The 12,314-nt window shown below is 42.0% G+C and overlaps 3 protein-coding genes across 8 annotated transcripts in view; 2 read left to right on the forward strand and 1 right to left on the reverse strand.

Annotated features, from left to right (window-relative positions):
• Nucleotides 1-886: 886 nt before the first annotated feature.
• zc2hc1a (zinc finger, C2HC-type containing 1A) lies at nucleotides 887-6,328 on the forward strand. 3 transcript variants are annotated; one of them, XM_088364218.1, is made up of 10 exons: nucleotides 887-1,138; nucleotides 1,998-2,071; nucleotides 2,186-2,302; nucleotides 2,775-2,798; nucleotides 3,088-3,229; nucleotides 3,613-3,752; nucleotides 3,891-3,993; nucleotides 4,115-4,184; nucleotides 4,268-4,378; nucleotides 4,568-6,328. In XM_088364218.1, exons 1-10 carry the CDS (start codon nucleotides 1,120-1,122, stop codon nucleotides 4,695-4,697), a joined length of 930 nt encoding a protein of 309 aa, XP_088220344.1. In that variant the 5' UTR covers nucleotides 887-1,119; the 3' UTR covers nucleotides 4,698-6,328. The 3 variants fall into 3 exon arrangements, with proteins under 3 accessions (XP_088220344.1, XP_088220345.1, XP_088220343.1); XM_088364219.1 differs by lacking the exon at nucleotides 2,775-2,798 and having other exon boundaries at nucleotides 896-1,138; XM_088364217.1 differs by lacking the exons at nucleotides 887-1,138; nucleotides 1,998-2,071; nucleotides 2,186-2,302 and having other exon boundaries at nucleotides 2,314-2,798.
• A 140-nt stretch (nucleotides 6,329-6,468) lies between these two features.
• Nucleotides 6,469-8,490, reverse strand: LOC148380657 (uncharacterized). Of its 2 annotated transcripts, none has more exons than XM_088364225.1 (5): nucleotides 8,238-8,490; nucleotides 7,566-7,694; nucleotides 7,371-7,453; nucleotides 7,065-7,184; nucleotides 6,469-6,888 (listed from the first exon to the last, which is right to left on the reverse strand). In XM_088364225.1, exons 1-5 carry the CDS (start codon nucleotides 8,245-8,247, stop codon nucleotides 6,727-6,729), a joined length of 504 nt encoding a protein of 167 aa, XP_088220351.1. In that variant the 5' UTR covers nucleotides 8,248-8,490; the 3' UTR covers nucleotides 6,469-6,726. The 2 variants fall into 2 exon arrangements, with proteins under 2 accessions (XP_088220351.1, XP_088220352.1); XM_088364226.1 differs by having other exon boundaries at nucleotides 7,371-7,457; nucleotides 8,238-8,488.
• ctnnd2a (catenin (cadherin-associated protein), delta 2a) overlaps nucleotides 7,916-12,314 on the forward strand; it is a 119,776-nt gene continuing 115,377 nt past the window's right edge. The window contains exons 1-2 of one of the 3 annotated variants that reach the window (XM_088364223.1): nucleotides 7,920-10,396; nucleotides 10,495-11,111. The gene's annotated coding sequence lies outside the window, so the exon portion shown is untranslated. Of the gene's footprint in view, nucleotides 11,112-12,314 lie in introns of all 3 variants that reach the window. The other 2 variants (XM_088364222.1, XM_088364220.1) reach the window with 2 other exon arrangements.

A 12,314-nucleotide genomic window follows, 5' to 3' on the forward strand; every position in this document is an offset into this window, starting at 1 on the left:
TCTATTATTGATACGTTGTTGGAGTCCTAATCAAATGCAATATGAATATCATTGGAGGGAATGATAATGCAAACGAAAACATTTGTCAAATTAGCAGGATCTTTTGTTTTGTTGATGGCAGTCGCACAAGTAAGGTCAGTAAGTCATTCAAACTTCTTTTACGCGTCCTTTTCCGTAATTAGTCAATTAGCGTAGTCACTGGTAGAGCTCATTGCACAAGCGTCCATCAAGATAGCGTTCACGTGATAAGTGTATATCCGGTTGCTGTTTCAAAATAAAAGCAAAGCTTGCGCTGTTTGTCAAACAAATAATGCAGTGTGTCCAGGGGCGCACAATGATTCTTTTGTTGTGCCCACAGCCTTTCTTTCCTCGTAGCAGCTGTTTGTCACTTGCTCCATATGTGCACAACATGCCAAAAAGATGAAACAGTTCAGCTGTATGTACACCTTCATGTTGGGAAAAAAGGCATTTGCACAGGAGATATTAAGAATTTGTCAACGTGAAAACCGAATTGAAAATAATTTCCACATTTGTGTTTAGGTTACCTCCCATGCCCCATCTGCTGGTTCCTGTGCATGTTACCACACAGTAAGGACCAATGGAATCCCGAGATGTTGCCATATCGCCAGCGTCATCCAAGCCAGTTGCCATTGACAACACAAAGATGATTGGAGTCAAGAGAGTTCTCCACTGGCCAATTCTATCGAAACTAGCTTTAAATTGGTTGGTCATGTTTATTTGCTTTACTTTGAAACATAAATGACAAAGGCTAGATGTGTTGTTAATGCGATGAATCAACTACACAGGCGACTGAGTTGTGACATACCTGTTCTTTATTTATCGTCTCCCTGAAATGGATGAATGAATGCATCATTTTCCAAACGTTTGTCCCTACTCCAGTATCCTTCAATGGGATGTCTGCTTGAGAGAAGTTGACATGTAAAAAGAGGAGCAAAAGTCAAGGACAGATGAGGATTAAATAAAGAAAAGAGATTAATCCCCGGCGTATATTAACAAAACCGGAAGTGTTTAGCGGTAACTATTTTACATTGTCCGGCGACTACCAGTCTCTTGTTTGTAAGGGCAGCTGAACTGTCTGCAAGAAGTAAAGAAACGCCAATGATGGACGAATTCGATGGTAAGATAAATGACGGTGTTTATTCTACTTTTATGTGTTCAAATCCAGTTTGCCATTTTTGGGGAGTCAGCGACCTTCTATTGTTTGGGTCAGGCTAGGTAACGTTTGTGTGTGAATACGCTAGCTGCTATGCGATGGACGTGTTTGTCTTTGGGAGCTGTCCGTCACTTGCATCGACTGCGACGATTCCGATTTACATACGAAAACGGCACAAGCAAGGTTCTTTGCAGACGCACATTTAATCTCCAACGTCAATATCGTTGAGATGTGCAAGTGTGTGTATCAATGGTTAAAATCGACACAAATCCACCAAATTTTAACCTTCCATTAGAAATGGACGTGCAAGGTTCAGGAACTTCGGTGAGCTTTTTTGGTCCGATGCTCTCATTGTATCTCGTTTATCGTTTAGGGGAATAATCAATAGTCATTTGTCATGCAGGAGCACTATGCATTCTGGTCACATGATGCTGGAAGGCCTTTATTTAACTCACAGTGGCCCTAAGGAGGTCATATTAAGATGTAAGAGCAGGCACTGTTTTTGTTGCTTTTTTGTGCAGCCAGCCCTACAAAGAATGCCTTGTGCTCTTGAGTGTGCGGGCAGTTATGATGTCATGAAAGATGATAGAGCAAAAAGACCTTTTCAGCTTTAACGCTGGCCCAAAGAGTGTCTATAAGAGAGTCTGGGTGTGCCTGGGTGTTTTTGTTGATAGCAGCTCTTCAAGTTTTGTTTTTATTCTGAACCTATAAAAACAAGCCCTCAGAGATCAAACCAAAAAAAAGTGAAACACTGATGCAGAAATCAAACAGGTTTGATGTACAGTCCTTTTAATGACAATTGATGCCATAATTGACTTTTCAGATGGGGAGGCCCTTCCTGTTGGCGAGCTCTCCCAGTGTAACACCTGTAAAAGAATGTTCCTCCCTAAAGTCCTGGTAAAATCAACACTGCTGCTAACATTCCTGAAGAACAAATGGAGAACTTATTCAGAGTTGCACTTATGTGATATTTGGTGTGGTTACTGGGAAACGGGTTCTCTGTTTCTCTAGGAGAAGCATGCCAAAATCTGCCAAAAGTCAGCATCCAAACGAAGGAAGGTCTTTGACTCCAGCAGGCAAAGAGCGGCTGGTACAGATATCCCAACTCTCAAACCCCTAAAACCAAAGGTAAGATCACACAATAAGGGGTTAGCTTCAGTCCTCTCTGGCCTTGAAAGTTTTACTTCTGATTCCCACTCTCTGTCAAAGCATCCTTGAACAAGATGCTGCTTGTGATGCCCTTGCATCAAACCATTTGATGTTGAATAGTGGGCCTTATATTGATATATATGCACACATTTGTCCATATTGAAAAGGGCATTTTCTTTTGTCATACATCTGGTAAAGAAGTGTGCCGTCCTATGTGGTAGTACTGATGGAAAAATTCTGCACGCCTTCATTATTAGTCGCGCATCTACAGCCACTCCACCTGTCACACTACTGCCACCAAGTGGTGAAAGTGTGCACATCTCGAGGAAATATCCCTCTTTTTTACACAATGCCATCAATGGGAGTGAATGTAATATGTCCATTTAACCTTGAAGTCATTCCTTTGTTTGATGTACACATTTGCAACAAATACAACTACTTTATATTTCAGTCACAAAGTTCATCTGCTCAAAAAGTAAGTTATTTTTATTTTATTTTTCTTTTGTTTTAGATAACAAGAATCACTCTTTGAGCTGTAGCCTACCTCCTAACAGTGCTAAAGACCCACACCCTCTATCTATAAACAGCTTTAGACTTGCTGTCTTCTCAGTGCATGAATTGTGTCTGATTAGCTCCCATGCAAACACTGGATTTGGAAATCCTTGAGGACAAAAAAAAAATACTTTTGTATTCATCAAATCAGAATTCAACATGTGTCCCCATCGAAACGGCAGAATGATGTTATGTCTCTTGCCTCTTACCAGGCGGAGCCCCCAAAGAAGCCGTCCAACTGGCGCAAGAAACATGAGGACTTCCTCGCAGTCCTCAAGGCATCCAAAGCCAGCGCGAGGGCCATGAAGGAAGGCGGACCTTTGCCCCCGCCTCCTGCTCCGACGTTTGACCCAGGTGAGTCACTTGAAATTGAAAATTCATCTCTGATTCTTTTCACAAATTGCTAAACTGAAAAGACTGACTTTTTTGTATACTAGCTCTTCTCTGTTCACAGCTGTTTAGTTATCAGACGCGGTTGAGGTCAACAGGGACTCGCTTTACATGAGACATAAAAGAAAAATTAATTTTTTTTTTACTAACTAGAATAGCTTGAAAAAGGCCATGGAGGGAATTTCCAACCCAATTCATCTTGTAAACCCGATAAAAAGGCATTCAAAATGATGTTAAAAAAACAGATGTGGCCTTGTTATTTTAAAGTAATGGCTGCCACAACATTTCTCGTAATATTGGATTGTTTATGAAACCGATGCATATTTTCCTCTCAATCTCTTTTTCAGACCTAGTCAAGTGTCCTTATTGTCAACGGAGGTTCAACGAAAATTCGGCTCAAGGCCACATTAAGTTCTGTCAGGATCAGGCTTCCAGGATGAGTAACAGAAACAAAAGCGACGCCAAGAAAGTCCCTGCTCGCACGCAGGTAGTATTTCTCCACATATGCACTAAGGTCGATTTTTCCGGGCTTTGAAAAAATGAGAATAACACCAAATAATACCCCCCCACACCACTCAGTGTGATTCCTCTCTCAAATTTTCATTCCACCTTCCTTTGTCCTCAGTACAAACCGCCCCCTCTTGTCAAGAAGGTCAACTCCGCATCATCAAGCATCCCTTCGGCCTCCTCCCGTCTACCTGCAAGATCAGGCCTTTCCCAGCCGACTGGTAAAAATGGTGGATTTGAAATCATTTGAAAGCGCTCTGACATTCATAACCTCCAGTTAGATAACATCATGTCATGAGCTAGAGCAGCACAACGTCGGGTCACACGGTGTTCCTATTTTAGGAGTGCCTTCCAGTAAGACCTCCCCTGCAGCTACGATGAGGACAAACCCGAGCCCGAGCCCTTCTTCCGGGTGAGTAGCGCTCCGACGACTGCGTTAGAATACAGGGTCATTCGTTTTTCCTCTTACATTTTTCCCTTCCACGTGTATGTCAGTGTGGGGATAAAGAACCGAGTAGTGAGTTCTGGATACGGTTCTGTGAGAAACACTACGCCCGTAAGAGGACCACTCAATAAGAAGAAATTAGAGGACACTTGCATAACCAGGTGAGACATTTATCAGTAAGAGAGAAAAGCTACATGGGAAGAAAAGCTCATGCTACACTATCCTGACCTCTTGTGGTCGGTGTATTGCATGAAGCGCTCGCTACCAACCATCCATGCATATTTTTAAACTGCTTATCCCCTAAATAGATCATGAATCATCAATATGTGCGCTTGTGTTTGATTTATCAGGGATGATGTCGATGGCAGTGTGGGCAATGGTGACGTAAAGAGCAAGTTTTGTCACTCGTGTGGGACCAGGTACCCCATAGAAGCTGCAAAATTCTGCTGTGAGTGTGGCATCAGAAGGCTGTGTCTTTGAAAGATCGCTTTCCTACTCATGGAAATGAGTCAACGCTATTTTTTTTTGCACGGGGTTTACAATTTAGGTTTTCCATGTAGATCAGGGGTCTCAAAGTCAATTTACCTGGGGGCCACTAGAGGTAGAGTGCGGGGTGAGGCTGGGCTGGCCGCATTGGGTTTCTTTTAGGCTCGGGTAAAAACCTTTACACCCCTGTTCTGAAAATTAAACCACAGCTTTAAAATTGTTCTGAACAGTGGCATATGTTTAGTTAAGTCACAAAAAGGAATGAGGTGGGAAAACTGTTAAGTGCGGTTTGAATCAGTGGTGAGGCACAATCATTTCCCCTTGTCGCTCAGTCCTCGCTCAAGCATAACTGTAACTGCTTCTCAATTTCATCATAGGAGAATTCAGTCCCATCAATAAGTGCAATATGATTGACCTCTTAGGAAAATGTGCGTGTTAGGTGTTTTTTGTCTTTTCAAGCCCCCTTTGACTTTTAATGCTGATATTTCACAAACGGTAGCATTGTCTATAAGCCCATGCATTAATGTTCCTTTTTTTTCCAACTAGTTAATTTAATTCATTCCGTCCACATTACAACTCCTTTTTACTCTGTGACTTTTGAGTTTGTTAATATTGTACCAAAAGTCAATTCTGTTTTATTTGCACATGTACCTTGTGTTTTTTTCCCCCTTTCATTGGTTACGACAAATATTCAACTCTCAACAGAATTGACTATGAAATCAAATCACTGTGTTTCAATTGAGGTATTTATCAGAAATGTGTGTCACTGTGAAAGAGCACACTCAAAAAAAATAGTTGGACATACTGTCATGAAAAGAAATATTAGTTACAATTGAATTCTTACTAATTTATCATTTGAACATGTTCAATGCATTAGTATTTGAAAAGCACTGCAAAGGATTGCAAATCAATATTGACCTAATATTGGTTGCTATCAAAGTGGCGATAACATTGGCACCTTCAAGCCTGGGCTAATCTTTGGATATGTCCGGCTGCTTGAACCCACCTCTTGCATAAGCTCTGGCGTAACACACTCTGCTGTTTGCATTCCTGTTAGTCAAAGGCACATGGACCACTGGATAGTACAACTTTGACTGTTAAGGATGTTCATACGTCATGTTCATAAAATTAAATTGGGGAAAATGACAACAAAAGTGTGCACCTAATGCCATGTAGAGCCTCCATGATTAAACAAATGTTTATGCAGAAAACTTGGTGTGTATCCATCAAAGACCGCAACAAACGAATCCGTTTTTCTCATAAATATATTTCCAATATAAATGGCTTCTATACATCACACGTGGGTTCAAATCAACAAGCGGCAAGTTTAGTACGTCCAACATTTGTGCCACTTGAACATCCCGAGTTGCTTCAAACATGAGAACTTCTCGGTGAACTCAGCCATGTGTGGCAAAACTAGCTTTTAAAACATCTATCAAATGCATCGGAGTCCCAGTAAGGGTGGCCGGCGTGCCGCCGCTCGTATAACCTCAGGGATGCCGTGACGCAATCTCCAATTTCCCTTAACTTGTCAGAAAATGATTTATTATTTACAAATATGTCTACGTGTCCCACGGGACCTTTGTAAATGAGTGTCTTGGCTCAATAAAGATTGGGAAACACAATCCAACTGATTCAAAGTGAAAGTAAAATTGCACAACATATTTTTTCCTGCTTGAGCAGCAACAGATGTGTAAACCCTCAAAAAGAGCTTAAATAATAGTTTCCCTTCTGTCATTAAGATGTGTCCCCCCCCCCCCCCCCCCCCCCGTACAATACAGTATACTGTGGATAAGCTAGTAGCTTAGCTTGCGTTCAAAATTCAGTCATGCTCGGCCTTTGGATGTCCGCTGTGCAGCTCGCAAGCGTACCGAATGAGTCAGTTGCTGTACACCAGCCAAAAAGAACCCCACCGAAAGAGAAAATGTCACTTAAACCAAGTAGGAGCTTCCTCTTTTGTAACCCAATCAAGGATTACGGAAGAATGGGTTTGTGTAAAAATAACCCAAGCGGGGAGCTGCTATCAGGTGTTCCCTAAACGTGAATTCAACATCTCATAGCATGTTGTCATGCTAGATAAGATGGTGGCAACTTTGCAAAGTTTTTTGGCCTCCCTGTCGAGTTTTCTCTGCTGCTTTTGATTCTTGCTCATTGCTGTCCTTCTCCTCACTTGGCGTTCTTCACTCTAGAAAACAGACATAAAGCTTCATCACAAAACTTTCAGACACAAAGACTCAGTCATTAATCTCAAGGTTAATAAATCACATTGCTCATGCTAAATGAATCTACAATATTTGGATGTTTTGGCTAAAAAAAAAAAAGTCAAATAAATTGCAGAAGTTGAAATGCATCTTAACTTACCAGGTTCAAAGAACAAGTGCACTGTAGCGAGTTTAGGAGAGATGTGACCAGTTGGCGTGTGTGGTTAGATTTCATATTCCACATGTGGCAAGTTAAATTGTGTAAGATGCTGACAAAATCCTGGAAAAAACAAAGGCACAAAAGTAGCTTCAAAAAAAATATACATTTACATCAGACTTATGTAAATTGTTCCAATGCATTCTAAATGATTCCTCCATAGTCTGTCACCATTTTGGTTTTGATTAAATTTGGATTTTTGATTATGACTAATGTGAATTGCCTGCAACTTCTACTCAAGTGACTCACCATGTTGCTTCTTTGTGTACAATTTTGCACTCTTTGCGTATCCTCAATGCATGACGTGTTTCCCTGCAGGGTAATGATTCTTTCTTTCTTAATATGAAAACAGAAAAAGCAGTCATGTTAATTGAACAATTACGGTAGTTGAATTCAATATATTCTGCATAGTGTATGTCCTGTAAACGGACGGTTCTGACTCACCGCGTTGTTGAGATCTGTGTGCACGATTCCCGTGTAATCCTCTCTGAGTTCTGCAAGAGGCTTTTGGCTGCTGCAGCTCGAGGCCAGAGGTAGAAGCGGAAGAAGCAGGGGAGCGATGCACAGAAGATGCTTATGGGAGGTACAACAAGACACTTCTATCAAGCCAGTCAAAATCTGATCTAAATAACTTTCAAATGTTACAATTTAAAAGTCAGGCTTATGATTGATCTTTAACAATATATGAATGCAGTTTTGATTGGCCACATAGTATTTTGCATTTAACAATGTGTGTGTGTGTGTGCAGTTTGCCGTGTTCCTAATATTTCGGTGTGCAGCCAACAAGGAAACATGCACACTTGTAAATATTCCCGTCAAGCGTTTATGATGTTACGACTCTTAAGCAGGCTAGCATGCATGAATAGTGCAAATAGGATGGTAAACTCTGATCCAAAACGAAACTTTCAAAGGGCCCATGTACTGTAAATACTCCACCTATTCCCCGAAAAAGCACATTTAATTTCGCTTTCCGTCTGACTGGCAAATGGGAAGTGATAAAAAGAGGCATTGGGACGGTTGGAGAGGAGCAGACGGTCGCAGACGGTCGCACCCGGAGCAGCTCGGCTCGTCTGGCTTCCCGATGTTGTGCGCCTCTCCGTGAGTTGCACGACTTACCATTGGTCATTCTTCATTCATAATCGCCATTCATTATTTTGGAGTTGTTAATGCTGCTTAGATGGTCCGGAGAAGATGCGATTCACGCATGTTAGTGTGCCGCCTCCAAAGGTGTCTGCACCGCACCGCGCCGCGCCACACCGCGCATGGACAGACAACTCAGCTCGGCTCGTGCGTATGTGTGAATGCGGACGCGTCCTGTCTACCCCACACGCGTCCGGCTGTGGCTTTGTGATTTTTACTTCCGTGGCCACTGTGGCTTCCACTTTGTTCTCATATTTCAATCTGTGCCAATACCGACTCTTTCAAACGGAGGTGGGACTTTGCGCACCTTCTTTGACAATAATAGCCCATTCACATAGCGATTTTTAATCCTCAAGAGAAAATAATCACCATTTATATTTGGAATGCACTTAGTGTGTGTGCATGTGTGGCGTCTTTAGATGAAAAACATAGCACATCACCCACAGAAGAAATCACGGCCTTTAATTGTGAATCTTCTGACCCTATTTGTCAAGCAAGACTCACCCCCAAAACTTGAGCGGCTAAGTCATATATTTGACCAAACGTTTGGATGTCACATTATGACTGCAATAAGTCTGATTATGTACGATATGATTATTGTGGTGACCATAACAAATGGTGTGTGTTTTTGCCACACTTCTCAGGTCATTCAAGACATCCGTCCAAATCTAGTCGTTACCACGGTAAGACTTTTGGTGCGTCACACACAGCTAGATTCTTATGCGGGATTGTGGTATGATTCACTTTCCAAATATGTGGCGATATGTCCCAACAGGAATGCATGGTAGTTGATTTCGTCAATGGTAAATTGCATTATTTTAATTTGCATTGAATGCATGACGCCCGTTTTTAATATGACTTTTACATTCCAATCTTTAAAAGTAACTCTGATATCTATGCCTTGCTTATTTAAGTGTATCCCTGTACAATGTAAATTGAAGAAGTTCATTTATTAATGCACTTATGCAATTTAAAGTTATTGCATAAACATAAACATAGTTGGCAAAGTCACACACAGACATAAGGGTGGGTCTTTTAAAACATATCCCGTAATAGTTTCTTGCTTCATATGTGTAAGTGAAAGCTACAATTCCGAGTTTATTTCCCATAAGAGGCATTGCAACACTTTTTAAATGTGGCTATTTAGAGATTTGTGTTTCTCGTCAGTGCCTTTTTTTGTGTGGAAGAATGTTATGCTATGTCAAATTGTGTGTTCCTATGGAGGAGGTCAAAGGGGTCAAAGGTTTTGTACTGGAAAAAACAAAACTCGTACTTGAAAAAGTAAAACTTGAAACTGAAAATAAAAGTGTTGAGCTTGAAAATTAAAAAAAAACAAAATAAAAATAAAAATACTTGTATGAAATGATTTTTTTTCGAGTTAAAACTGGTTTTGCTTTGCTTTGGTAAATGTTTTGAATAAACTATTTATTTTCGAGTTTCACACTTTTGACCCGAATCTGGCGTGGTACTAGCTGAGCAGGGCGTGGAATCACGAGTGACAGCTGAACAAGAATGCTTGCTACCACCCCCGGAGACAACGCCTTCAGGGAATAACACGGGCATTGTTTTACAGGCAGTGTAACTTTTAAGGTATGACCTACTAAATGTTTTCTTCTGATGTCATTGATATATGGTACCAAGTATTTATTTGTAATTCTTGCCTTCTTTTATTTAACAATAGCAAATATTAAATCTCTACACGTTGTTGAAATTATAGCAGCATTATGTCTAATTATTTTGTAGGCTTTTTGTATAGGTACAGCATTGGGCTCAGGTTGAATTTCAGACCGAGAGCGCCCTCTAGCGATTTTTCTGCTAACATGCAAGGTAATGAAAGTTTGCTCAGACATCGAGGATTGAAGATCTGATCAGCAGTTTATGAATAAAAACATGCCGAGGAAGGATGAAACGAGCGAACTTTGGATAATCTACATAATTTGATATTCATGATTAAAACGCCAGTATGCATATGGAATGGAAGGGGTACTGCACTTTGTTAAGCACACCTGGCACAGGCGGAAATGAGCCAATTTCACCTAATTTGCCTGAAATTGGGCTGCACGCACAGGTGTCAAATCCAGCCGATCACAGTTTGGCGTTAACCAGAGGTCGAACTAGCCCTCGCGCACCATAAGGTAATGCACAAATAACAATGTCACGATGATGATGATGATTGCCTCCAACGTGAAGTGGCTTATACAAATTGCACCTAAATGCTCACTCCCGATTGCAGATGATTTGAAAAACACAGTTGGATAGATAGTGTGAGTTTGCAAGGGAGGACGCCTCCCACGCACAGTTTGGAGCAATGCACGGAAGAGGGGGGATCACCTGCCTGTTGTGTTGACGTTGCCGCTGCAGAGGGCGCCCCACACCAGCACACCAGCACACCACGCCACACCACACGATTGAAGGGGCGCAACTGACGTGTGCGTGAGCGAGCCGGTTAGTGAGTGGCCGAGCAAGACAGAGAGCGGCTGTCTGCCTTCTTTCCGGCCGGCGTTCTTCCTGTCACCGCAGTGCTTCTCCGCTCTCCCACCGCCTGCACACCTCCATCCCTCCCTCCCTCCCTCTGCTCCAAAGCCCTCGAGCTACCTGCTTTTTCTTCTTCTTCCCATCATTCGTCCTCCTCCACCTGCGCCACGCGGATGCCTGAGTCCTTTTGCAAACTGCAAATGCACGCTGCATCCTCCACATCCCCGGAACCAGGACGAGCCGACCGGACGCGCTCTTCTATCCTAAACTGAGGCGAGCACGCTGCGAATTGGACCCCGAGGAAAGGCACACTAGGGGCGGACGGTGAATTGAGGAGACGCCGGTGGCTGGGACGGTGGCCACGATCTCATTTAGGTAAGTCTTGGCGTGATTTTATTTGATGCTTTTAAACATGGAGGATTTAAATGGCATGTTGTCGCCCACCACAATGGGACGTGCAAAATGTTTGTTGGACACACTTGGTCATGTGTGGAGGAGCTTATTCAAAATCTTTTGTTGCCCTCAAAATTCCATCGGACAACATGCATACTGCCTCAATAGTGATCCGATGGCATCATTGATTGTATTTAAAGGTACTCTTGCGTGAGAGAAAAGGAAGGCACGTTAAAACTAAGTGAAGTTCTGCTTTTAATATACTGCTTGCTTTCAATGAGTTCCACAGATGATTCGGGGAAATGTCCATGTTGCTCATCACCCCTTTCGCCTTACTTGGGATGATAAATAGACATTTTGCAGGAGAGGGATTGCGCTGGCAGTTTGTCAAGGGCGTGCAATAGATCCTGCTGATGAGCTGGAGGGAGAGGAGGATGAGCAGAGGAGAGGAGAGGGGAGGGGGTGGGTGGGTGTTATTAGACATGATGTGGCTACATGCACAGCCTCCTGCATGTCAGCACTTTGACAGGTACATGATGGACAGCATCATCATGCAGCGAGCGGGGGGAAAAGGTTCGATTATATACGCCAAGGTCTCACCGTATGGCATTGAACTCTGAGAACATACTGTAAGTGTTAACAAAAAAAAGCTTTGCTTTGGAGCTTGCCAATTTTCCTCTGACTTGAACTTAAATGCAGTGTGGAAGTATGTGTTTAAAACACAAATCGTGTGATAGAAGCATGTGTCATGTTGAGGGGCACTTTGGTGTCCCTCAAGGTCCAATTTACATGAATGTATCTCAGGGGGCAAATTACTGGACTCCGACATTACCACGTACGTTCCCAGACAGTAGAAGTTAATAGTCAAGGGTATAAAAGCTACACAGTGGAACCATTAAGGTCAACTCAGTCCATTCTCAGAGGCTGAGGATTTTCAATTCGTTTACACTGTATTTCAAACCAATTTTCCTTGCAGGGTGTAAAGGAAATAGAAAATAATCAGCTACAGACTTTTTGATCTTCCTGTAAAATAAATAATAAACAGATTTAAAATAAGATCAGCTTGTCTATGAAATTAATTGACAAAACCAAAAACAAGGTAATTTTTGCTATGACTGTACTGAATTCTGGTTGGTTATGCAACATGTAGTTTCACTTATTTTTTAAAAGCAATTTTTTTTATTT

Source organism: Syngnathus floridae, chromosome 20, assembly GCF_059516105.1.
Source record: "Syngnathus floridae isolate MCC-2025c chromosome 20, RoL_Sflo_1.0, whole genome shotgun sequence".
NCBI lineage: Eukaryota > Metazoa > Chordata > Actinopteri > Syngnathiformes > Syngnathidae > Syngnathus > Syngnathus floridae.